Source organism: Melospiza melodia, chromosome 1 (assembly GCF_035770615.1).
Source record: "Melospiza melodia melodia isolate bMelMel2 chromosome 1, bMelMel2.pri, whole genome shotgun sequence".
Lineage (NCBI taxonomy): Eukaryota > Metazoa > Chordata > Aves > Passeriformes > Passerellidae > Melospiza > Melospiza melodia.
The window spans coordinates 160,331,028-160,357,008 of record NC_086194.1 but is presented as its reverse complement, the minus strand read 5'-3'; the positions used below and the strand labels follow the sequence as shown (position 1 = coordinate 160,357,008).

At 41.9% G+C, this 25,981-nt stretch overlaps 1 protein-coding gene across 1 annotated transcript in view; it reads right to left on the bottom strand.

The window, feature by feature from the left end:
- SYBU (syntabulin) overlaps nucleotides 1-22,647 on the bottom strand; it is a 40,059-nt gene extending 17,412 nt beyond the window's left edge. Inside the window, exons 1-3 of the mRNA XM_063173418.1 lie at nucleotides 22,529-22,647; nucleotides 22,164-22,350; nucleotides 8,741-8,938 (exon numbers count right to left, since the gene is read on the bottom strand). Coding sequence (XP_063029488.1) covers nucleotides 8,741-8,938; nucleotides 22,164-22,350; nucleotides 22,529-22,555 — 412 coding nt within the window. The 5' untranslated portion in view covers nucleotides 22,556-22,647. The remainder of the gene's footprint in view (nucleotides 1-8,740; nucleotides 8,939-22,163; nucleotides 22,351-22,528) is intronic.
- Between the last annotated feature and the right edge of the window lie 3,334 nt (nucleotides 22,648-25,981).

Here is a 25,981-nt window from a genome sequence, read left to right as displayed (position 1 = left end):
GTCCCCTCCTCCCGGTGAGCTGCAGTCAGAGCAGTGGCTCTCGCGTGGACCAAGAGCGAGGTTAAGCTGGAGGCTGCGGGCATCCTCGGGCCACGATCGGCCTGTGACAGTGGCTGTCCCACTTTCTGTGTGTCTGGAGCAGCAGCAGGACAATTAATGGGCCAGGGAGAGAGAGACAAAGGAATTACCATGTGCCTGCTGGGAGCTCAGCTCCGAACCCCCAGGAAAAGAGGAACTGAATGAAAGTGGAGCAGCTTCCCTGGGAGCAGCCACCCCGCACGCCCTCAGCCTGCCCGGTGGCTCTGTACTGCGGCACTCCTCTGCTTTGTGCTAAAGTCCATCCCCCAAAGGCACACCAAGACATCTAAATCTAAGTTTACTTTCCATTTACTGAACTAAGCAACAAGGACATCCTTTTATTTATGTATTTATTTATTTATTTGTAAGGAAGGAGGTTTGTAATTGCAGATTTTTGCCCAAGGTCTGAACTGCAGGAGGCCTGTGCCACCAGCCCAGAGCTGGGCAGGTCACTGTGTAGAACAGGTGGGACTCAGGCTTCCAGCTTTTACTTCCAATTTCTCCTTTACAACTTGCTGGCTTCTTTTTTGGAACCTCCATTTTTGCTGTGACATCTGAGCACTTGCTGCAGCCTGAGTATCTTCTGAACAAAGAAATATATTTTGAGAGGCCATGGCCTACCCACTAAATGCCTATGTCTCTACTAAGCAACATCTAAAATAATGTTTTAGAAAGGGCTGGATTATAAAATTTGTGACACAGATGGTTTTAAAAGATGGTTTTTCTACACCACTTTAACAGGAATTTGTAGATCTGTGTTAAATACTATGAAACACTTTGAAGCTGAAGCCCTACTTCAGCTTCTATTTTGCTTATTCATGTTTATAAGAAATGTTTGGGTATTTGAACATGTTCTTCTGCAGCAATTCAAGCAAATTTGTTTAAATTAAAAGTTTAAATCCAAAATACATGTAAATCTAAACTAAAACCCTACTGCTATGCTAATAATTTTTACCTTTGTAAACATGTTTTGCTTAAAATATTTAGATTCTGGTTATATTCCAGTATTATTTTTCAGAAGCTACAGAGCACTTATTTCACTTCAGTGTATTTAGTTAGCTTTAGGACTTTAGTTTAGTCCTAAAAATATTTAATTTCTGTGAATCCATAGCACAAAATGGGATTCAGAATCTTCCTTTGCAATGCTAGGTAGCATGGGCAGCAGTCTTCACAAAATGGGCAAATGGAGAATGCCTAAGCTAATCAGGGATGAATGGAAGATGAAAAAGCATCTAATTAGAACTACTTGAAGGTCCATGTGTGCTCTTCAAGCACAAATCTTCTTCCACAACCGAATGCCTAAGAACTTCCCTTTCCATTAAAAAAAGAAAGAAGCCAAAAAAGAGAAAGAAAAGCCACAGAATACCTGATTGACTTCAATAAGAGCCAACAGCAGAGGCGTCAGAGGCCTGATGAGGACACAGGAGAGGCAGGTAGGATTCATCTGACTAAACGGGGTTGGCTCTGTGTCTGAGCCAACCTTGGTTCCATTCTCAGCCAACATAACAATCCTCCAGTAAATGCCTTAATATTTGGTCAGAAAGATCGCACACCAAATACAGTGGATTCATTTGTTCTACCTACTTTTAAACAAAACAGGACCTTAGTGCACTCATGCAGGCAAAGATAATTAATCCCTACACTACAGATTGGGAATTGAGGTCAGATAAATTAGGGGCCATCTCTGCTCTAATCATCTTGGATGAAGACCATGAATTCACATCCCTCACCTCCAAAACAGCTCCTGTAACCCCTAGAAGGGAAATGGCAGGTTCACCTGTTAAAGCTCCTTTGTGTCCCTTGAGCAATGGAACCAGTCACTAGGACCAGCGACTGTCAGACCCCATGTGCCACTGAAGGTTGTCTAAGGAGGCAATTAAGAGTCCAGCTTCACTTCCTCTGACAAAGGAGCTCCAACCAAGAGAATCTGCTGGCTGTGCTGGGTCTAGAACTAGAAGGAAATGTTCAAAGAGGCCATAAGAATCCAGATATCCTGGCATTTGTGGGGGAGGCTGGGCTTTGCAAATGCCAGACCCTCATCAGTGTCACCTCCACCACCATCCCCCAAACCTCGCAGGCTGGCCACCTTCCAGCCCTTACTGACTGCTACAACCACCAAACTCCTGCAGGGTGATGTCCCTCTGGGCTCAACTGCCCACCACAAGCTCTGAGGAAGGCATGGGCCGGAACCCAGACACGGTGTCCTCACTCCTGGAGGGTGAGATGTGCATCCCCCCAGAGCACACCCTGCTCCTCTGGGACCCATGGAATGGAGGCCTTAGTAACTGCCTGTGCTGGCAAGTGAGGCAAGCAAATCTGCACTGCTCCATAGCAACAGACATGAAATTAAAACAGTAAAATATGCAGGAGGACTCAGCACACAGAATTACTATCCAGAAACGTTTTGTTTTTTTTTTTAGAAAATCAGTAGCAGCTATTTTGTGTGGCAAAATGAAATGTGAAGGGAAAGAAGAAAAGCAAAAGCAACTTAGGAAAATGAATAGGGTCAAAAACTGCCTCAACTGTATTTCCTAGATTCTGTATTAGAAAAGGTCTCAGAAATTTCAGTGTCACAAATGCGATTATGACATACACATAGTAGGAGGGGAGAAGACTGTGACTGAAACCGTACAGGAAACAAATGAGGCATATGGTTGGATTTGAATGTCAGGATGGTTATAATGGCTGCTATCAGGTGTGGGATAGAGGGGAAGCATTCAAAGCATGTGCTTACATCTGAGAAAGATGCTTCCTGCCTTTTTATTGCCAAGGTGATGTTTTAAAAAACTGATCAAAAGCCTTCCAGAAGCACAAGCACTTGACCACTGTGTATCTGCTCTTTGCCAAATATCAAGTGGTTTAAAGATATAATGCTCAAGTTAAAGCCCTCCTTATCTGGTTTCAGTTACTCAGGGAACCTGGACTTTTGCTCTTTCTCTTTTCACCTGCAACCTCCTCTGTACTTGTTAGAGAACCTATGCTCTACACTTATCAATAAACACTGTCAGATCAAGAGATTACTTGTTATTAATTCAGATAATTTAAGAGAAGAACTAATGGTCAGTCATAGGCAAGAAGTTCCATGATATGGTATCAACTCAATTCACTTTGTTTGTTCTATTATTTGTTATTCTATTATTTGTCAATTCTATTATTGTTCTATTATTTAAAGTACACTGAACCTGGAGCAGCCCATTTCCTAATTTCAGCATTCTAACGCATGTGACACCAGCCACATCTAAGTAACTGAATATTACTAGGAAAGGAAGCATGAGTTTCCCAATTTCACCACTCAAGTATGGTTATCACTGGTTGCAGGATGGGAACATGGTGTTCACTGATTAAATACTGCATTTGTAACTGGGTTAAATGTTCTTTGTCATACCCTTGTTCTAAATTACCCCTCCCACAAGAAAAGGGGCAGTCTTGGAATGTAGGTTATGAGGTGCTGTTAAGTAAGTTACAGCAAAAAGACAGACATCAGTCTTCTTATTGCTCTTACCTTTGTGGGATGGAATTAAGAATGCCCATTTGTTTTAGGGATCAGTCAAGGCACTTTTCTATCTCCAAACAGAGGTTTTCCATTGGTTTTGGTGTGGGTTCTTTTGCAACAATCAAACAGTGTGACTTTGTGTTAAAATACACAGTACACCATCAGCATTTTAAGAAGTGTTTCAACATAATAGGTGGATGTCCTAGCAAGTAGTTAAAAAGATTCATTAATTTCTTTGTGTGCCATCGGAATTGTTCAAGTTAACACATTCTGTAACTTGGATTTTGTATTCTGTACTGCTGCTCCTGAGTAACAGGGACAACAGATCTATTATTTTCCAACTGCTTGTAGAAATTTGGTAGAGAGAATAAAGAAAAGTCATGCAAATACCAGATACAATGTTCTTGGATAAATGTGCTGGTACAACATGTCTTTCTAATGTTTTATCAAACTTTCCAAGATAAAAAAAAGTCCTATCATTCCAAAATAGGGAAGTTCTTGACAGTGAAATAAATTTCCAGAATCACCTGTAAGACAATCCTCTCACAGAACTTACACACCAAATCATGTTTTCCAAGTGAAGCACATACCCACACATACATCAGAGTCAGACATTGCTATTCCCCACACTGTCAGACTCAAATAAGGGAATTAGTTGACAAAAGACCTGTAGAACAATACAGCCAGATGTCAGGAATATAACCTAAATCAAAATATTGTTTTGTTTTTAAAATAACCAAAGCAACTGACTTTAGAATACAGACAGATAAGGAGGTAAAGTAGCAATATGAATTAATTTATTTGCTAATTGTATACTAATGGATTAACTAGTCCCTACTCCTTGCTTTCACAGAGGACTCCCAGAAATAAGTTCTTGGACATTCAGTGTCCTGGGAATCTAATCCTCCCACACCAGAAAATTAAAAAAATAATAAAAAACCCCAAAACTTCAGGAAAAGCATTATGTTTTAACAGCGAGACATTGTTAACACATAAAACATGTTCTGCAGCTAACACCTGCATTTCTTCTCTGATCTGTCTGGCTTATTTAAGTTCTAATCTTAGTATTTCCAGTTGTCTAGGGTAATTTTCCTTGCCTCCTTTTTGATCACTATCAGCTCCAACAATGACTAAAAAAGCACCTGCACCTATTGAATACTCACAACCAAGTAAGGGCAATACATTCTGCTCCACCTGTCTCCCCTAAAAGTCCTAATTGTCCTAAAGCCTTCAAAGATTAATCTGTTCAGACTGGGACACCTTATCCCAAGGCTCATATATGGTGGCTTAATAAATTCACTGGGAAAAAGTAGGAAACACATGTTGAATACAAAATTACTTACTTTGCCTTGTACTTACTATTTGTTAAATAACATTTTTAGTTGAATAGTGATTGTCCAAAGATGGTCTTTTTTTTCAATATACCTTCTTTTTTATGAACTTAAGCAGCCAAGCAAGGGCAGGAAAAACACAAATTGTGCCTTGCAACTACTCAACTATAGATCAGGCTGAAGCACTATATAAAGGACAAAAAAAGGTCCAGCAACACAGGATTAGAAAATCGCTGGGAGATAAAAGGGACGTTTTGAAGCCATCCAGCCCAATTCCCCACTCAAGCAAGTCTAGCTGGAACAGGCTGTCCAGGACCATATCCAGCTGAGTTTTGACTATATCAATGGATGGAGACTCCACAGCTTCTCGAGGCAATGTGGGCCAGTGTCTGACCACAGACAAAGAAAGTGTTTTCTTGTGTCCAGATGGAATTTCATGTTTTGCAATTTGTGCTCATTGCCTATTGTCCAACAAATGTAGGTGCTTTGTGTAGTGGAAGCCTCTGAGATTTTCCCATTAATCTGAACAGAAAAAAGTTTTAATGTCCAAATTCCCAGTGATGACCCTTCTTGAAATAGAATCTGTAGCAGTTCAATGACACTGAAATCCAAAATATTGCTGTTTTAGCCAGAATCAGTAATAAATGGCCAGATATTTCATTAGCAGTGAAAAAAACTAAACCCATTTTGCACAGTCCTCTGCTACCTGGAACATTTATTATTGTACCAAGATGTGAAAGACAGCCAGTCCTTACAAGGGCTCCTTTTGTGCCATAGTGTTTACACATCTATTCTGCAGGATTCTGAAGGTGCTAAAAGGTCTGGGACAGCCTTAATGGTTTTTTTTTCTTAGACAGTAATAATTTCATGTGAAACTTCAGCAATTTCATGGGTTCTAAGAAACAGCAAACAGCTCCAACAGCAAACATTCATTCAGTAAACTGTCCCAAGTGTGCCTGTAACACCAAAAGCAAGAAGACCCAAACTTTACAGAAATGCTGAACACAGCTGAACAGATGGCCTTCTCAAATTCTGATGCTCACAGAGATTTAAATGGATGTCTGTGTTAGTTTAAACATGCAAGATTTTCAAAAGTTATTGACACAACTTCTGCTAAAGATTCTTTTCTTTATCCATGTGTTTGAAAGAGGCAGATTGTGAATACTTTCACGAAGCATTCTAATGGAAGTCAAAAAAGCAGATGAGAAAGACTCTCAAAGGAAGCAAAACAATTCCCACAGCTCTCAACAGGATGTGGACATAAACTACAGGAATTCAGGAGGGATCTTTCTAGGAGGACTACACAAGAATGTGAGCATGTAGAAGTGCTTATGGTTCTGTTTATTCAATTACAAAAAGTGTGGGATTCAGTACAGCATCTTGATAGAAAACTAAGACCAATGTTACTTAAGTCTTTTTGTGTCTTTATGTGAGGACATTTTCTGCAACACATTTTGTATTGCTTTTAATATCATGTAAATGAATCACATCTAAAAGAAGGACTAACTTCTAAAATCCAGAAATTAAAAGGCTTGTAGCTATCTCTAAGAGTGGATGTTCTATTATTTTCCTTAATGTTCCTGTTCTCTCCATCCGTCCCTAGGAAAGCAGGCACAGGTTTTAAACCAACTTCACTTCTACACTGCTGTGATTCAGATTTAATGCACAATATAAACCATTTCCATCTCTCTCCAATGAATAATTTCTCCATTATTATAAATATTTTATAGGTCTAGCAAGAGCACTTCAGGATTATATATGGTTCTCTATGCAAACTACATAAAATATGAATGATAGCCTAATCCATTTTGTTAATACTTCAAGAGGTGAAGATGGCTTAGACTCACATAACAAGGCCTTAGGCTGTTTGAGAGGAAGAAAAGGCTATGTGTATTTTGCATTCTGAAGTACAGAAAAGAAAGATGAAGTGATGTTACTAGAGAAGCAGAAAAGTATCAAAGCTTGGGAACAGCGCAAAAACATCCCATGGTTCATTCTCAGTGCTATCCCTTTCTGACATTTCCTGAATTATCTAAATATTTGTGTAAGTGTTTCTTCTGAGATTCAGCATGTTCCAAGAAAACAATACTGGAAGCAGACAGATTTCAGCAAAATGACAGGAATTTTGAAGGTCTACAGAGATGGATGTAATTGTGTAAAAAATGTAGTGCGGGACATGGTAAAAAACAGTGGTAGGCTAGATTTTTGTCTCTCATATGTGACTCCTGCTATGTGGTCATTGTCACGAGCTATTTCAGATTAACATGAAGTAGATATAATCTCTATAAATCAAGAAGGGCTTTTGGTAAAGAGAAAATTACACACAATTTCTTTTATATATGACAAGGACATGTTGCTGTTATTCTCCTCCATATCCCACTTCCCTTCTGCTGATCCCTGGTTACTCTCTGCGTGTTTTACTACATGGTGATGCCTCCTCTTTGCACAATGGCTACATCTTCTTAACTGAGTCACCAGAAATTCATGTGCAAGTAGGTCATGAGGAAGAGACTGGGTCCACCTGAAGCTATGGAAGGAGATAGCAATGGAAGAAAATCACATTAACCCCTGTGGCCAACACTGAGGAAAATGAACCACAGCTGTCCCCTGGCGTCTACGTCTGACATGGTGCATAACTCTTCTCCACGAGCATAGGACTCTTCATAAGAAAAAAAATTTTTGGATTAATTATTCACATTTTGCTAAGTGACATTCATATTCACAAACAAAATGGCTGTGGTAGCCACAGCTGCAGATCTGACTGTCATATACCACATTCACAGCAAATCTTGTACAAAAGTATTACCTATCACCCCTTATGCACAACAGTGGGAGACTGAGAACACTCAAGTAACATGGTGCTAAGAAATGAGCCAGATAACTTGCAGAGATAGTGGTAAAACAGGTTTAATCAACCCTTCCAATGACCAAGCCAGTGAAGCGATTTTGCAACAGACTTCCCACTGTTTCTGGATTAAACATGGTGCTGGCAAATCTGAGCAAGTTTTTCATGGAAGTATCTAAATTGCTTCCAGAGATAAAATGACTCTGGAAACAATATAGCCAGGAGGTACCTGAGCTCATAAACCATGTCAGTTCTGCTGCTGGCTATGTACAGGGCCAACTCTGTCTCCATAATTAATTAAACAGCAGCACAAATATCCTGACCATCGTAATCAAGAGCTGCCTGTATAGAATCAAATTATATTAAATATTTTATATCAACTCACTAAAATTACAGGAACCATTGGCACATCTGATTATTTGGTCTTGGATTTTGTGACAAGCAGGTGGTGATTTAGCTGGGGGTCTGAGGTGGCCCATTAGCCCAAAGCACTGGGAGATACACTCTTGATTCAGCCATTGCAGTACAGGTCCAAACCTGCCCCACTCCCACACACAGGCTGCCTGTCAGACATCTTGTATCCCCAGGGCTGTCAGAGCCTGGCAGCACAAAGTTTAGGCAGGATCTAACAATAAATTTAAGGATATCACAAGACTTTTTTCTTATTTTAAGAGTCATTTCTCTTTGGACACTGAAATATGAGTGCAGTTACTATGAAACAGAATAAAATCCATTTCAGCTATTTGATATCACCATCGAGCCTCATAAAAAAAGAGAAGATGTCAGTTGATTGTATTTCCATGAACAGGACAATAACAATAGTGTTTTCATATCTTTCAGGTGTCTCCACAGAAAGAAGCCACCTATTTTATTTACTATCAGCATTAGTGATATGACAGGTGGCACAACACAGGTGTCTATGTATGTGGGCACCTGTAAATATACCAGTCAATCAGAAAGTGTAATTAAGGAAATGCAAGGAATTTTACTCACCGGGCTTTACAAGGCTTGTCTTTGTCTCCTTCTTGTATCGAGCCAGCTGCGTATTTCCTTCACTCATTGACCCTGGACTGAATTTCTTCCTGGAAAAGTCTCCATCACTACCAGTGCAAAAACTGATTGGACTGTTTCCAGCATCAGAAGGAGTCTTAACTGGAGATACTGACTGGCTACTGGGACAGCCAGTGTCATCTGAAGAGAAAAGTAAAACATCAACATTTCTAACTAGTAAGTATATGAAAGTTAGCAGATTAAAAGAAAGAGTGTTAGCAGAATAAAACAGTGTTTGAACTACAACTCTTTACAGTAAGTGATATGTACAGCCTTGGCTGAAGCCTGGTGAGAAGCTATTTGTTTCACGCATTTTGTGAAGAAATCTTGAATACCTTTTGGCAAGCTGAAAGGCAAATACTTGTACTCAGTCTGAAAAAAATACAAAATCAGGGGCCACATAATGAAAATTCTTAGCAAAGACAAATTCCTTTAGCAAGGTTAAGGAATATTGCAGCATGAAGTTACACATGAGACACAAATGTTGTGTGGTGCACACTGGCTGCAGAGCAAGCATGGGCCACATGCTCTCCTTCAAGAAATGTTCCCATATCTGAACAACAAGACAGCAACCTACAGCCCACATGCACGAAGTCAGGAATTTCATGTAACTGGAATTAATACAGGTTCCTCAAATTTGTCTTTCATTTGAAAGCAATCATGATCATAGAACTCTTCCATTCTTGACAAGTGGCTGTGAGGTACCTGGTTTAGAAAAGAGTGGGTGATACACAGATGGCTTTTGTTTAAAGCTGAATTCCTCTGAGGGCACACCAGCACTCCAGGGCATCAACAAGCCACCCTGGGAACAGACCCAGGTTCCTGACCTCCAGGGATACAAACACTCCAGCCCTTAACAACTGACTGCAAAGTAAGCAGTCTGAATTTAAATGAAATCCACAAATCAAACTCCAACTTCATGTAATCCCGTTCCATGTAATCTAGAGTAATTGCAGTTCCCCTAAAAGTCATGGTGGTTTAATTGATACACAACAAAATCAAACACACTACCCTGACTCTCCTGCGGACATCTAATTGTTCTTTCCCAGGACAAAATGAAAGCTGCCATCTGAATTATGCCATTGCACTCTTCTCCTGAATGCATTATCTTTAGCTAACATGAAACCCAAAGAAGTACCTGCAACTGAGCCAAATAATTTGCATGACTGTTTTGCACTTACCTCTTCCACCGTGTTCATAACGTAGGTCAAAAGTCATTTTGTACTGAGCTTTGCATGGGCATATTGATTTAAAAGTCAGTGCATGACTGCATGTTTATGAGACAGAGGGGACCACCATTTCTAAGACCTTTCTGCCCACCTCCCCTCAGCAGGAAAGAACAGCTTTTGCTTTTTTAAATTATTGCTCCCTCAATACAGTAGAAAAGCTTCTTTTGTGTGATCCAGTTTTCCTTTATGCCTGGGCAGTTTTTCTATCCTCACTCATCTGTCCCAAGGTTCTGCTTCTCATTTCTCCATGTCCTGCCTTCAGTCCCAAGTAAGGTACCCACATCTGATGACTGTCCAGAGCCAGCTGTGTGTATTAGGCTGCAGGAGCAGCCAGCAGCCTGAGGTGTTGCTTCCCAGGCCTCTGCCAAGTGCCAGGCATGATGCCAAGCCAAGGGGCAACCCAGCCTACTGCCAGAAACACCTCCCAGGGCACAAAGGGCAGTAACAGTGCAAAGCACCTCATCCAGTTTAATCATATTTAATTCTTTCAAATAATCCAAATCAAGCCAAAAAGCGTATCTTTTTGCTGTCTTGTTGCTGCTTTCTGTAACTCAGAATTAGTTCCTAGCAAAATAACAGGAAAGAGAGAACTGCTAATAAGCTGTTCAGCCTGTCCTTACATTCATCCTGACTAATTCAGGATTGCTGCCCACATGACTTTAGCTTACTTTTTACCCTTTCCATTACCACTGACATCACAATATAACTCAACACAAGGAAGAGAGAAGGTGGCGATTTCCTCCCAGATCAGCACCTGTTTCTCTTTCTCCAACTCCAGTTTGGAGTCTCTTCTGCAGGCTGGGTGAATATTACCTGCAGGACAGTAGATCAGCACCACTTAGTGAGCTCCTGAATTGCATTTAAGCAGCTGCTTCAGCTGTGTCCAAAGCATCCTCTCTTTAGAGGCACACAAACATTTATAATCAAGTATATTCAGAAATAAGTGACAGCTTGCACAGTTTGTTTTTAATTATGACCTTTCCACTTAGATATTTCTGTATGTGGCATTAGTTTCCAAACTTTGTTAGAACAAAAACCTCCTCAAAACAAAAAGCAAAACCCAAGCAAAGTCCCCTCCCAAAACCATCCACCCAAACCCACAATAAACCATTTACCTCATCTCTCCACCAATACACTTACTGCAGTACCTGCACAGGTTTTTCAGACCTCACAGATCTTTTTTTTTATGGGAGAATTTATGTAGAAGTAACTCTCAAAGCTATAGAGATGCAGCCTGGAAGAGCCACAGGAGCTGAGAAAACTTTATACAATGAAAGAACTAAACTACAGTGTTAAAAACTGGGGCACTAAAACCCTAAAACTAACAAAAACTAACTACAATTAGGAGAAAGGTATCTAAAGAATACATACTAAAATAGCACAAAAATGTTTTCTTTACCACTCCACAACATTGCCTGTGATATCACACTGGTCACACTGTACCATCAGATTATGCCATATCTACATATCCTTGTTTTACTGTTTAGAACTTCAGCTTTCAGTGCAACAGGGTATTTTTAAAAAGAACCAATGAGCCTGGCACAAAGAAGAATAGCTCTTCTCTACTCATACCCCTCATAACCTTTAGATAGACCAATAACAATAATAATCAGGTGAGCACTCCCACTCCAGCTACAGTAAATGAATTATTTTATAGTATTCCCTCTCCTCTGATAATTCATTTTATGTAATGTAAAACTTCTAATCCTTCTACTACTATTATCCAGAAACATGAGCAAAATTATAAATTTTCCAGAACTAGGGCAAGCTGTAGAGAAAGATTTTTCGTGTCAGCCTTTTGAATAATCTGCTACCACAGAATGGAAGAGCTGCCTATGAAACACTGGTGCTCACTGTCAAAGCAAGCAAAGCTCTGCTGTACATTGTGGAGATCCACCCAACCCACAGCTCACCCTCCTGGCACAAGGAAAAGTCCTGGTGAAGAGTGAGATGCTCTCCAGCTGCTTAGTGCCAGTCAATTGCCTGCCTACCTTCATCTTTCCCGCTATTGAAACCTTAACAGGCCATTGATTTGTATTTAATACTGTGGGTGGACTCCCCACAGGAGAGCAGCAGACCTGCCTGGGGACCCTGGGGAGCTGATTCCCCCTCCATCTCCAGACAGCCTGACCACCCTCCCTGCTCACTGCTGCAGGGCCCCTCTGCTCCTCCCCTCAAGCAGAAGGTGACTGTGGCACAGTGTGTTCAGTGCTTCCCCCAGACCTGCAGGCTCCTCCTAAACCCTGCTGGAAACTCTGATGGAAGTAAAGACCTCCACCTGCCCAGAAATGGGCTAAGATAAGGAATCTCTCTCAATAAAGCAGGTAAGGAGTAGATGAGCACACAATGGGATTCACTTTCTGATACGATGTGCATATAGTTTCCAGCAAGGTCAGTTAAGGATTCAACCCTGTAACTCCATAGGAGTTTTGCTCCAGCAAGGACTTCAGATCTTAGACTCCTCAAGAGCAGAGGCAGATCCTATTTACCTTCTCAGGCACATCAGCACCAGGAAGACAAAAAAGAGAAAGCTGGTAAATAGACTGTACTTCTGATCTTGCCTGCATTTACTTGCACAAGAGGTAAAATCACATGAATTTATAACACACGATTTCCATTGCTTTCTTTCACAGTGTCTTTTTTCCCACAGGGGCCTCCTAGGAGCATGCTGGGAGTAGACTTTTCCTTTGAACATCAGCTGGATTTCATCACTTGAAATTCTATGTCCAAGCCCTCTCCCAGATCAGACATGCCTGCCAAATTTCAAAGCCAAGCACAGGATAGTGTCTCCTCAAACAAAACATTAGGAAAGTTGCTCAGAGGACTCTGACATTTGCATGCCCTGACTAATCTTTAAACAGTAAAATCAAAATATAAACAACAGTATTAAAGATAATAATACTGTGAACAATTGACAAAAATACAGTTCTTGTAGACTTTTAGGCTATATGTTAAGATGTGATGATTTTCTCAGCACAGATATCTTAGAAGGTTCACTAGAATATGCCTTAGAACCTTCTTTAAAAAAATACTGCCTTTCCCAAAAGGCTTCAAGAAGCTTTGAATATACAACCTCCTTATATAACACATGTAAATAATTAACGATGCCCTCACTGAGGAAGCACTGACTTCTTTTTACTTTCACTCCTAGCTGCCAGATCGAGTTAGGCACTCCTGTGACACTGAATGGTCCAGTTCCTGCCTGATCCCTATTTCACTGTTCAACATCTGCCTCCTAAGAGTCCCCTGACCAGTGTTCAGGCTGTACATAGTCTGAATTTCCACCAGGAAATGTGGATTCTGGAATTGAACATGTAGCTCTAATGAAATCTGAATATTCAGTGTACCAAGACAAAAGCAATTTCCTGGCTTGTACCTGATGGTTATGATTGCATTCATCCCAGGATCTGTTAGTCTGGGTAGCCACAGCTCTGCCAGGAAGGTGCACTGCAAGCTGGCTATTGGCAGTGAGGGTACCACAAAGGGTAATTTTTCAGTGTAATCTCCCAGTCTGCTTGCCTGCCTCATCTGTTTTAACCCTCACTTTTTGAACTGTTTTGGTCTTCTCTTCATGACCAACCTTGTAGCACAGGGGTGTTTATGCAATTATGGAAGTTGCTGACAGACACCAAAGGGAATACAGCACCTGCCTTCCACCTGTAAGTCTCCTTCTTATTAAACAGAGAGAAACAGGCTCCTCTGGAGGGCGAGTCAAGAAGGACACCCCCTTCAGGCTAAGTCACCCCAGTACTCTGAGTCACTGCCTGCAGGGTCACAGCTCCCACCAAGCACCAACACAGTCACTGCTCTGACCTGGGCAGCTGAACCAGTCAGTGCAAGGGCTCAGTGCCAGGCAGGGAAAACAGATAATGGGAGAGTGACAGTGTCATTCTGGAACAACTGGGAAACACAGTAAAAGCAGCAGAGTATGAAATTAGTAGTACACATAGAAAGGCAGAGGTAGGAGCATATTCACATTCACACCAGCAGGGCATCAACAGGCAGAAATCCTACCTCATACCTCTGGAGATACCCTCACCTTTCCAGCAACCACTGAGGGAGCACAGCCTAAGGTAAGAAGTGGGAATATTTTCCTCAGCTCCTGAATGTACTAAAACTTTTCATTTTTACAGAGGCCATTCCAGTATGTGATTGTATGTACTCTGTAAGTTTAATAATTTGCTAATAGCAATTTGTTGCTTACAAAATCACACAGACTTTAGAAAAATACATTTATTAACTTCACTAAAGGTAGAGTCCTAAAAACGCTATTAGTTTTGGTCCTTCTGATCAATTTAAAAGTAATTTCTTAGCTATTTTGAAGATCTGTCTGGCCTGGTATTTAGGAAGATGCCCCAGAATATGACATACTTGTGAGGCAAGTCTCTTACCAGAAGTCAAACATAGTAAAGCAGAGCTGAAGCACAAGGACAGCTACAGCAGTGCCAGGAAAAGACAGCAGGCCTACTTATGCAAAATCCTACCATGCAAATAATTTCCACATTTAATCTTGGTGTCTCTGCAGGCAAAACTCGAATTAACTATGCTCCATTTTGCTTGTGAACAAAGGCTGGCTAGCAGCTCCACCACTCCCTGAGGTCACCTACAGAGGCTGTGCAAACTCCTGTCCTTGAAGGGTTTCTAGACTCCAACAAATACATGGCTGCTGGAATGTGCTGGGAACAGTCTGGCTTCAAAAAAGAGGCTGGATGAAATGATCTCTACAGGTCCCTCCAACCTACATGCTTTTCTTTTTGTCAGATATTCCGCATCTGGAAAACACCCTGCTATTCACAGTCCATCTTTCAGGCGAGAACTTTTGACTGTAATGTTCTAGTTATAAAATCTAACCCAGTAAAATCACAACTAGACATCTTCAACTGCTTGCTGAGGATCATCAGTGCACAGGCAACTTTCACACTTGTTGCTCACCAGCCCCTTTGAGCTGGCTTCTGTCACACCCACAGGCTGCCCACTAACTGCTGAAAATTTAGTATGAGAGCTGCTCACTGAATTTGGAAAGAGGCCTTGTCTGCTCAGTCACAGCATGGCAGGAATGCTGACAGGCTGAGATTGGAAGTATAAAAGAAGAGAGAGGAAGGTGAAAAAAGATGGACTGACCTGCTCCTAAGCTTGGGCATCTTTTGCAATGCAGGATTTCACATAAACATGTCTTTAAAGCAATCTGCTCTTGATGTCTGAGCTGAGCAATTGCTAAGTCATACTGAAGTAGCTAATTTTAATTTATTTTGGCAGCTAATCTACTAATGTTCCTTGTACTTGAACATTTCACTAACAAACAGGACTGACATGAGCTCTCTCAAAGCATATGAAAAGAAAGAGGACTATGTAATTGTGCTTTACTGGCTTTGTCATTACATTTATAGCCCTACTAATGGTGTATTACAGAAAAGAAGCATAAGGGCTTACTAGTAAAAATATCAATAAAAATAGTACTGTTACTAGGAGAGCTGTGGTCAGGAATAGCACAGCTCCCTGAGTTTCATTATCACATCACAGGAAACATCTGGATAAGGGGTTTAAGGTGATAAAGGACTGAAAAATCTACTTGAAAATTTTATAGAATTTTTTAAACTAAATGTAAGGACAGGAAAGAATCTAAAGAAAAGACAAAGAAGAGTCTTTTCTATTTGATATGGGTTTAAGCAATTTAGTAGATCTCATTAATCTTTCTGAGGACAACAGCTGGAAGTGGAACCACTGCTGCTACCTCTGGTGGGAAAGCATTCACTAAATCCAGTGTAAGAAATACTATGCATTTATTATTAACATTAAGTGAAATATATATGTATATATAGGTGGGTTTCTGTGGGGTTTTGTGTGGTTTATTCCATTATGCAAAAAAGAAAGAAACTAGAAATATTCTTTCCAGTTTTGAAGGCACCATTTTGAGAAATTAAAATTTTCAATAGACCACAAAGAATTTTGTACCCATTCCTCAAATGGTGCAACATGTTATACTCACATCTTCTCATATATCTCTGCCTCCATGGCTAACAGCATACAACTGTGACCCTCACAGCTTCAACATCACTTCATAAGGTTGCTTTGCTTACCTTCTCAGGGAAGGAAATAATATATATTCTGTCCATTGTTGTTTTATACATATTTTTCTTTTATCTTTTAACTATCCTCAAGCCCAGAGTGGCACTGAGCAGCACCACACAATCTAGTCACACACACTTCAAAACATTGCTTGAAAATTTCATGGGTATGTACTAATCCTATAAATGTAGGGCTAAAATATGTTGAATTTCTCTGAAAACATCAAGATTCTCTTTAACAAAAAGTAAATTGAAGACTTCTGATTCAAGTTTCCTTCCTGCTACAAGTTGTGATTTTCTTCAGAGAGCATGACAATATTCAACTTAACAAAAAGTTGCATGAAAAGCACTGTAAAAAAAAAGTATTGGATTATGCATTTGTGGTGAAGAAAATACCAGATAGTGTTTAGAATTCAGCCCATAGTACACAACAAGCTACCACTAAAAGGGCAGTAGAAAGGCTGAGGTGTAGTAGAAAGGGTGACTGTTCTCAGAACACCATGCACAATGTTCCAGGGAGAATGGGAACTGTCCTACTGACCCCAGGAGGCTCTGGGTTGGGTTTTAAAGGTTCACAGTACTGACAGACACATAAAAAGGTAACAAAAAACATCCAAAAGGTCAAATATTTTGGCTTCCAGATGTTGTTGTGTGGCAAAAAGAACAAAAGGATTGTTACTTAGGGGTAAAAAATACTGAAGTTGAAAGGGAAGTAGGGAAAGGCCAAAAACTGGGGAACAAGCAGACTTGCTCTTTAGTACCTAGGCACTGTTCTTATTTCCAGGTTTGGAACAGATCTGTGCCACAGACACAGAACTGGTGGATAATAATATGAACCAATAATAAATTATTACATGTAAGGTGGTCCAGCAGGAAATTCTCTAGGGAAGCAGCAGTGAGAAAAGGAAGCATGTCACCAGTGCCACTCCCATGAAAAAAGGCCAAATGTGTATTTTTGAAAACAGATTTTGTTTCAATGTTTTTGTAAATTAATATCACAGTCATCACTGAACTGCCTTACAAAGTGCTGCAAATGAAAGTGCTAGAAGAGTCCTTCAGAAAGTCTGAAAAAAAGGCAAAATGACTGTGGGAAAGCATAGCAAAAAGGACTGCAAGAAAGAGAATCTAACTTTCAGCATCACATTCTTGAGAACTTTTAAGCATGTTTATGTGAATCAGTAACTTAGAGAAAAAAATCAAACACATAAACCAGTAAGGAACTATTTTAAATTTTTTTTTTCTTATAAAAAGAAACAAGAAGAATGAGAGAGCTCACTGTTTCCATAGTAATACATATATACAACATACATACAAACAAATACATATATACATATTTGTTTGTATACATCTATACAAACAAATAATAGGAGCAATTACTTTCAGTAATTTGAACTAACTGTCTGGCCTCAATCTGTTGACTTGTTAAAATACAAAAAAATTTATTTTCTGTATCTATTTCTATTTAGGAATATATATTTCAGTACACATACTTATTTTGTGTAGTCTCCAAGGCTGCTGCTTTATAATGCAATGTGCTTCAATGCTCTTAACAGAGAAATTATTTACTGGAGTGCAAGAAGGTACAGCTTTTTTCTTCAGTAAGGGTTGTACAACCTCTTCTTGTCTGAGGCAAGCAAAATGGGTTGTGCATTCACATGGACTTAATAAGCCTGCCTAAAGACTACATGCTTTTTTGGACACAAAGTGTGAACTCAGCCCCAGCATCCACCAATAGCTGGGCCAACTGGCAAATAATCTCTGAGATCAAGGGCACAGGAGCAAGTGAGCAAGAAATGGCAACACTGAGATTCCTACTGCAGCACCCACACCCCAGGCTTACAGTGCAGCCGCTGTACATGTGTACATTTATTGTGCCACACATGCAAAGGACAAGATTTAAATAAAATCTCAACCCCAGAAAAGAGCAAGTTATGAAACAGAGATTGAATTTGAATAAGTGTTGAACCAGATCTTGAAATTTTAAAGAAAAAGTAAGAACAAAGCTTCAATTCCTATTTTTGAAGACTGCGTTGGAGTGAGTCACAGCCAGTGATGTACAAAGATGCTGGTTTTCAATAGCACTATTCAGTCTAATTAAAAAGGTGATTTACAGGTAAGCCCAAGAAAAGAGGAACTGTTTGCTACAGCTATAAACCAAGTCCTCTGGCTCAAAATTTCTTTTGCTAAACTAATTATTAAATATACAAGAGCTTCGTGGAAACCTACATCATGGTTACCAAAGCTTCACTGCATTTCCTCATGAAATTCTGGCAAGTTGGCATCCTAGAAAAGGCTGAAAAAGGATTTGGGCAGTGTTGCAAAGGTACTGTGGAACAAGTCATCTTTATACAGAGAAATTTAAAATCTGAGTTATTAAAAAAACAAAAGTAGAAAAGAAATTATATCCCAGACTAAATTCCTTTTTAAAAGAAAAGCTGAATACATTTACTGAGCTTTGCACAGGCTGATTTCAAACCAAGGACTCCAAAACCAAGGACAGTGCTCCGCCCAAAGTATCATATTTCTTACAAAGCAACCACTAACTGGAATGACCAAAGGCCCAGCAGCTGCTCCTCCATGGATCCCTCAGCAGGAGGCTTGTTTGAGATGCTCTGGGTCACATTCTCTGCACAACTGACAAGGTAAGTGCACAAAGCCACCTGAAAGCCAAGTGCAACTCAGGAGAGAAACACGCTTGACATGGGCAAATGCTCAGTGGCAGCTGAGCCACACAAAGCTGCTGGGAAAGTGTTCTTCCATCCTTTGACACTGCATGAGTTCTGTGGCTAACATCCAAGCCAAAGGAGAGAAGTGCTCCCATATCAAATGACAACCAGCACCCCAGATGTTCTAAGGTTTTAAGAAAGGGTTGAGCATGGTGAACTCAGGCACCAAAAGCTCAGCTTGCCTACACAACATCCAGACAGCATCCACATTCACTTGGCAGAAACAAAGAATATTAAAAACACATATAAAAGCATATTAAAATTTTGTCAGGAATTTTCCAGATATGATGAACACTCTCACTGTGTTCATATGGACTTACGAAGCAAAACTGACATAAAGTCAACTGCAAATAATTGACCAACATGACCAAGTGAAGCTTAGATTCACTCAAACAAGACAAAGAGGGAGCTGATCATGCAAATTTAAACCAATCACAGCCAGAACTAACAACTTCTTCAAAAGAAAATAAGCATTACAAAAGCTGTCTCTTTTCTGTTGCCAAGAGATATTTTTTGCTGTTACCACCATTCCTGCAGCACTGCCATGGTTCCCAAAACCAACATTATTAATACCTACAAGATTTACCCTCATTTAAAATGGAGGAACACCAAGCCTTCACTTAGGCACTGACACCAGTGTAAGCACACAAGGAAAATGGACAAGATCAGAAGCTCTAGGGAATGAAGCAAAAAATACATATTTAATGGATGAGGGGAAAAGAGTAATTTCTATTGGGCTAAAAAGAAATCTGCACATCATTACTTGGTGTCAATAATAATGGAAGAAAGGTAGAGAACAATCTGACAAGAGAAGGGTAAAGAGGAATCATTCCAGGGATGAATTCATACTACGTTCTGCTTATCAAAAAAATTTTGGGGCTTAACGCTCAAAAGAAATTACAAAAGAGACATGTATCCAAATGCTCACAAGCTTTCTCATTCTGCTACATTAGTGTTCCCATATGCTCTCATCTTCCAAATGTACTACTTGCTAATTTTAAATAACCTGTTTTGCACATGCTACTTCTAAATTAAGAAGCACCAGGAGAGGCAGGTTAGGGCTGTGGCCCCTCCACTCACCTCTCCACACATCTGTTCACCATCCCCTCCCCTGAAACAGGAATTAGCAGCCCCCTGCTGTCCCTGGGGGATTTCACTCTAAATCAGACAAATGTTGATAAAGAAGGATCATAAGTGGAAGACAGGAGAGAGATGTCAAAGAATGAGGAAATCAAGTCAGTGACTGTTGCCATACCTGCATCCCAGTGAAAAATCCATCAAACCTAGCAACAACTGAACCAGGGTCTAGGATGGAGGACAGTGCCTTGGCTGATCCATGGCTGTGTGAGGTCTGAAGACTCACAGCAGCAAACCACGTAGAATGTACCTGTATGGGTGCTGCACACAGATCTAGGAACACAAAGTGCTTATGTGGAGGAAAAAAATCAAACTAAATCATTGCAGCATGCGCGAAATAATAAAATATGAATCAAATAAATAAAAGAGATGAGTGGTTGTGTTTAAGATGCCAGTTAAGAGACCAGCATTGCATGCTGCAATACCTCTGTGAAAGGTGCCTTAAAACTGTCAAGCCATGAGATCAGACACACCCAGAATAAAAAAAAATGTGCTGCTGGGACTCAAGACAGCCTATACAGTGCAGTGGGACAAGCAAGGGTATATGACAGTGACAGCTACTTGTTGAGTAGATCTGAAGAGCAGGGTACAAAAGATGAAAAAAATGTCAGTGATCAAGATGAAAGGCTTGTCAACTCAGAACGAAAAAATTTAGGATGAAAAGCAGCCATTTGGGAGAGATCATAAAAATAACGTTTTTCTAGAAAGCTTCAAAAGATTTTGTTTCTTTGGAACATGCAAACTCAAGCAGGTAAGGTGGAAGGATTAAAAAGGCATGGGAAAAAGACTCCAGCATTCTTCCAATCCTATGATGTTTGTTTAACGCTCTGCATTGTTCATTAAACAATAACCAAATAGATCATTCCACTGAGCCTGAATTGCAAAATCTGGCAGAGCTAGACTCAAACATGGATATTGTGTTTCTCATCTAAGAAAACTTGCACGCTGTGTTCAATACACTGCTTCTCATGAAAGGAGTTAAAAAAGTAATAACAGTAATCTAATGCACTGTAGTGAAGACCAAGATAAATAACAGCGTTCCTGTCTATTCCCAGGAACACCTCTGATAATTGAAAATTTTTTAGTTTTATAAACTAAAAAAAGAAAGCTTGAGAAGTTGCTGTGGTACTAACTATTGCAAAAAGACTTCTTATAATGCAGATTTTTAAATAGAGAATCACAGAATCATAGAAACACTTAGGTTATAAAGACCTCTAAAGTCATTGAGTCCAACCACTAACCTAGCACTTCCAATTCCACCACTGAAATTGTTATGCTTTCCATAAAACTGACTATTGAAAACAAATTTCTCCACACCAGAAATACCTTTTGAATTACCACAGGCATATAGAGTCCAAGGTGTTCATGATGTGACCCTCAATTTTTTTATTCATGTACATTAATGTCATTTGCAGTGAAGAGTTTCACTGAATTAAAAAATTACTCACCACTAGTAGGCATCTGAGTCTTTCACTGCCAGTTGAGGCATTTAAATTGTGTTAAACTCTACACAGGGCAAATATTCAACATAAAAAAATCTGGTTTTGAGTTGCCCCTTATGTGATATTTTGAAAAGCAAATGACATTTTTTTGGTCTACAGTTGGAGAGGAATAATTTCTGATCAAGCACGGATCCATTTCCCTCTCTGTAGAGAAGCCATCATGCCCAGCTCATATCTGGTGACACACTCATCAGGAGAAGCCTGAATTCTGAAATAAACAAAACTTATTTCAATATGACAGGGAAGACTTCACCTACATATTCTGTTCCAATTCATGGAGATCACTGTCAAAAAACCAAAAGGAATTGCAGTCTGATAGCAACTCCCCTGTTTTACTAACTTTTGATTTAAGGGCTTTTCAAAATGCCTTAATACCACACTGCAGTCGTTAAGGCAAATACATCTCTTTAAAGCAACGCTTCTGCCGCAATAAAACCGCCAACTTTTTTAGCAGTGGATAGCAGAACTCGGAATGGAAACATCTGGTGTCGCTTACAGACACATATTAAAAGAACAGATACTAGATTTCCCTGGAAAAATCAATGGTTGCCCTTTTTCATCGGTAAAACGGGCTGCTCATGCGGGCTCGATGGGAGCCCGGCTCACAGATGCTGCGGCGCGGATGGCAGCGAAGCCTCGGGGGTGGCCGTGCGGGGCACACCGCGCTCCCCAGAGACCCCGAGGCTGGGGGGATCTCTCTGCGGTACCTGAGCAGAAGCTGTTGCTGCTGATAGTCCTGCCGGAGCCCGCGGAGGAGCTGGGCGGGTTGAACTCCCGGCTTTCCTCTTCCGAAAAGGGCGATTCGGAAGCGGGAGATACCTTCTGCTGCGGCCGAAGGACCAAGCGGGGGATGCGGCTGCGGGACACCTCCTTTTCCAGCTGCGTCCTCTGCTCCTGCTCGGGAAGGGACACCCCGTCAGGAACCTCTCGGATGCGCCCTCCTCTTTCCATCATCGAGGCAGGGGCAGGCAAATCCCGGCCCCTCCGCCCCCCCAGGGCGGGGGCAGGACGCGATTTGCCTGCCCCTGCTTCTGCTCGCTCCCCGCCGCGCCGTCCGTCCCCGGCTCCTCACCTTGCCGCTCTCCCGCAGAGGCCCCATCGCTCCTCAGTCACGGCGCAGCCCGGAACAGGCACCTGGCATGGGCGAGAGGGATGCGCTGAGCGGGGCTGCGCTGCCGCTGCCGCTGCCGCTGCCGCTGCGGCGCTGGGGGTGGCGCTGCCCGGCCCGGCCCCGCCGCCGCTCCCCGCCCCGGCACGTGGTGCCGCCGCAGCGCCCGCGCCCGCCCGCGCGCCCCGGGGCCGCGGGCAGGTGTGGGGCTGGGCCGGGCCGGGGCAGCGGGGCTGGGCCGGGGGAGCGGGGCTGGGCCGGGGGAGCGGGGCTGGGCCGGGGGAGCGGGGCTGGGCCGGGCCCGGGCAGGTGTGGGGCTCGGCCGGGCCGGGGCAGCGGGGCTGGGCCGGGCCCGGGCAGGTGTGGGGCTCGGCCGGGCCGGGGCAGCGGGGCTGGGCCGGGCTGGGGCAGGTGCGGAGCTGGGCCGGGCCAGGCCGGGGCAGGTGCGGGGCTGGGCCGGGCCGGGGCAGGTGCAGGGCTGGGCCGGGGGAGCGGGGCTGGGCCGGGCCCGGGCAGGTGTGGGGCTCGGCCGGGGGAGCTGGGCTGGGCCGGGCCGGGCCGGGGCAGGTGCGGGGCTGGGCCGCCCCTCGGCACCGCTGCCAGGCAGCCCCCGCCGTCCGACCGGGCTTGCCGGGCCCTGGCCGCGAAGGGCGAGAGGAGCGCGGGCACAGGAGACAGGGGCAGAGGGCAGATGATGTCGGCACAGATACGGTGGGTGTATGGCCGCACACTTAGCAAAGTGCACCGTCAGACTTCTCTGCTTCTTAGTCATAGAATCATAGACAGTTAAGCGTTTGGGAGGGACCCTAAATATTACCTAGTCCTGTCCTCCCCGGCCATGGGCAGGGACGCTTCCCACTAGACCAGGTTGCTCAAGCCCTTATCCAAGCTGGTTTTGAAGACTACCACTGCCAGGCATCCACAGTTTCCCTGAGCAACCTGTCCCAGTGTCTCACCACCCTCACAGTAAAGAATTTCTTCCTAAAGTAAAGAATTTCTTCCTGTTATTTTTCAGTAACCTGTTTATGGAACATGTAGAAAGACAAAAGCTTACTTGATTCTGACATAAAAACGTACTTGATTCTCAGATGATGCATTGCAATATATTGAATTGTAGCATTTTCTCTCTTACCATTCGTCGTGGTAATTGTTGTTGACCCTCCTATTGATTAATGCACATGTGGTAACCTTGTTAATCTGCTCTCTAGGGAGGATCTATTTAAAAAACAAGCATTAGCAGGACTGCATTCTGGGCTATAAGCTTATGCACATAATGGGTGAAAAGGACTTCTTTTCCACAAGAGGGATGATGAAATTCTCAGTATGAAACTCACCTGATGTTCCACATATATGTCTGCTTATGGGCCGTAATGAGCTTGCAGAGTTTGTACTTTCAGCAATCATATTTTTGGGCAAAGATTCCCTTTACATTTATGCTTCCTGCTGTTCTGCTTTCAGCTGAGATCTAGTTAATTTTCCCATGACACCTATGAATGGCCTCGGTTTTTCACTGGAACTTCTGTTTGCTATTAGACCATAAATATTAAATACTGTCTCAAAAACAATTAAGAGCAAATGTGCCTTTAATGTGTAGTGCAGAGAGCATAGCATCAGTAACAGGAAAGGTGATGCATTCATCTAGACCTCGAGGAGGAAAGAGGACACTGGTAAGTACTGACGCACTGATTGTTGTATATCCAAAGAGTCATAATTATTAATTTATTAACCTGGCATCAGAATTAGATCCATTACTTATGTAGAGCTCCAAGCTATGCTTTGCCAAAAAGATGATACCATCCTTCCCTGGCAGTGACAACACATCTATAATTCAGAGATGTGAGGTAGTTACAGCTGAAAAAAAAGCCTAAAATTCCTGTAATAAAAATTCTGTGCTTATAAGATATCTTCTAAGCACTAGCGCCTACCTTTCTGCCACAAAATATCAGGAAGAATTCTGGAACTTTCCCTACTGCTCCAAGACTGTTTCCATGGAAAATTGCAAATTGCATATTTTAATCACACGGATTTGCTCTTCTGTACAGTAGAGATCAGGGCACCTGAGACCGTGGGCTTCTCCTGAGACCACAGGCACCCGTGGCATGTGTGGGGTGGAAATTTCCCACGTACGTTTGCAAAGCTGCTGTACCAGTAGTAAGAGTAAGAAGAAGCTGTGCAGCAGCACTGCCATTGCCATAGTAACTCAGCTCCAGAGCTGCTGCTGCTGCTTCAATTCTCAGAGCCTGTTTTATCTTTTTCATTTCAAGCTCAAATTTTTGCCTTGCTAAGAAACGAGATATAAGAAGTGAAGTGTGCAGGCTGCCTTAGGACTCATAATGGGATGCGATTCCTTTTGATCTTCTCTCCTCTTGGCATAGAGATTTATAGCCTTATCATAAATCATAAAACAATCATTAACCTTCAAGCAAACATTTTTTCCCCCTTACAGTCATGTATATCTTATAAATATTGAGGAATTAAGTCACTTTTCAGTAATTGATGAATTAATTAACTTTTAAGCCACTTATTAAAATATTTTTAACTTGCACTAGTTAATCATCACTACTGGGAGAAACACATATTTGATATGAACATTTGAACTCTTACTCCTCTCATGTCTTTTACAAACTGCCAAGATCTCTGACAAACTGTATGACCTATAAAACTAATTTCATAACCAGTGTGTAACTGAAGAAATCTGTGTTTGCTGGAAAGAAAAAATGTTACGCATTCATAAGGGCCTCAGAAAACCTACAGAACACAGTATCTTCTTAGCCTTTCCTTGCTTTACTCCCCCCTGAAAAATAGCAGCTCTCCAGGAAGCTGCAGAGGGCTGCAGATTCAGCAGAAGCTCCTGGAGCTGCCAGGGGAAGCTGGGCGCTGCGCCAGGCCCTGGGCTTAGACCTTATGTGCTCCTGAGTGGGGAACAAGTTACATGAAGCAGTTTTTATTCCAGGCTTTTCTACCAAGTTCTTCATTCTGGTAGAGTGCTCTTCCAGAGGTAAGTTGTGGGGGAGAGAAGATGTGGTGAAACACAGAGGATCACAGAGTATGTTTTGCTGCTTCCCCTGAATTTTCTCAGTGGGAGGGGGAATGGGATTCTACTTCAACAGAGTTTTGCTGGCCAGCAGTTACCTGTGTCCATCAGCACAGTCACAAGGATCTCATTGCATTGACACTTCCACTTCTGAACTGCTGAGAAAAAAGCTTCACCTGATGTATTAGCAAAGCTTTCTGTGAAATTTGTTTTTCTAAGTTTATTTGTTCCATCTGATGGCATATTGTTTTGCGACATCCACAAATGCTGTTTTTCAGTTTGCTTTCTTGCAGTGCAGTAGTTTTGCTCGTGAGCTGCCAGAACAACAGCAGGAAAGCAGTACAGTAAAAGTCTCAATATCTTAATTAAGTGTCCAAATACCT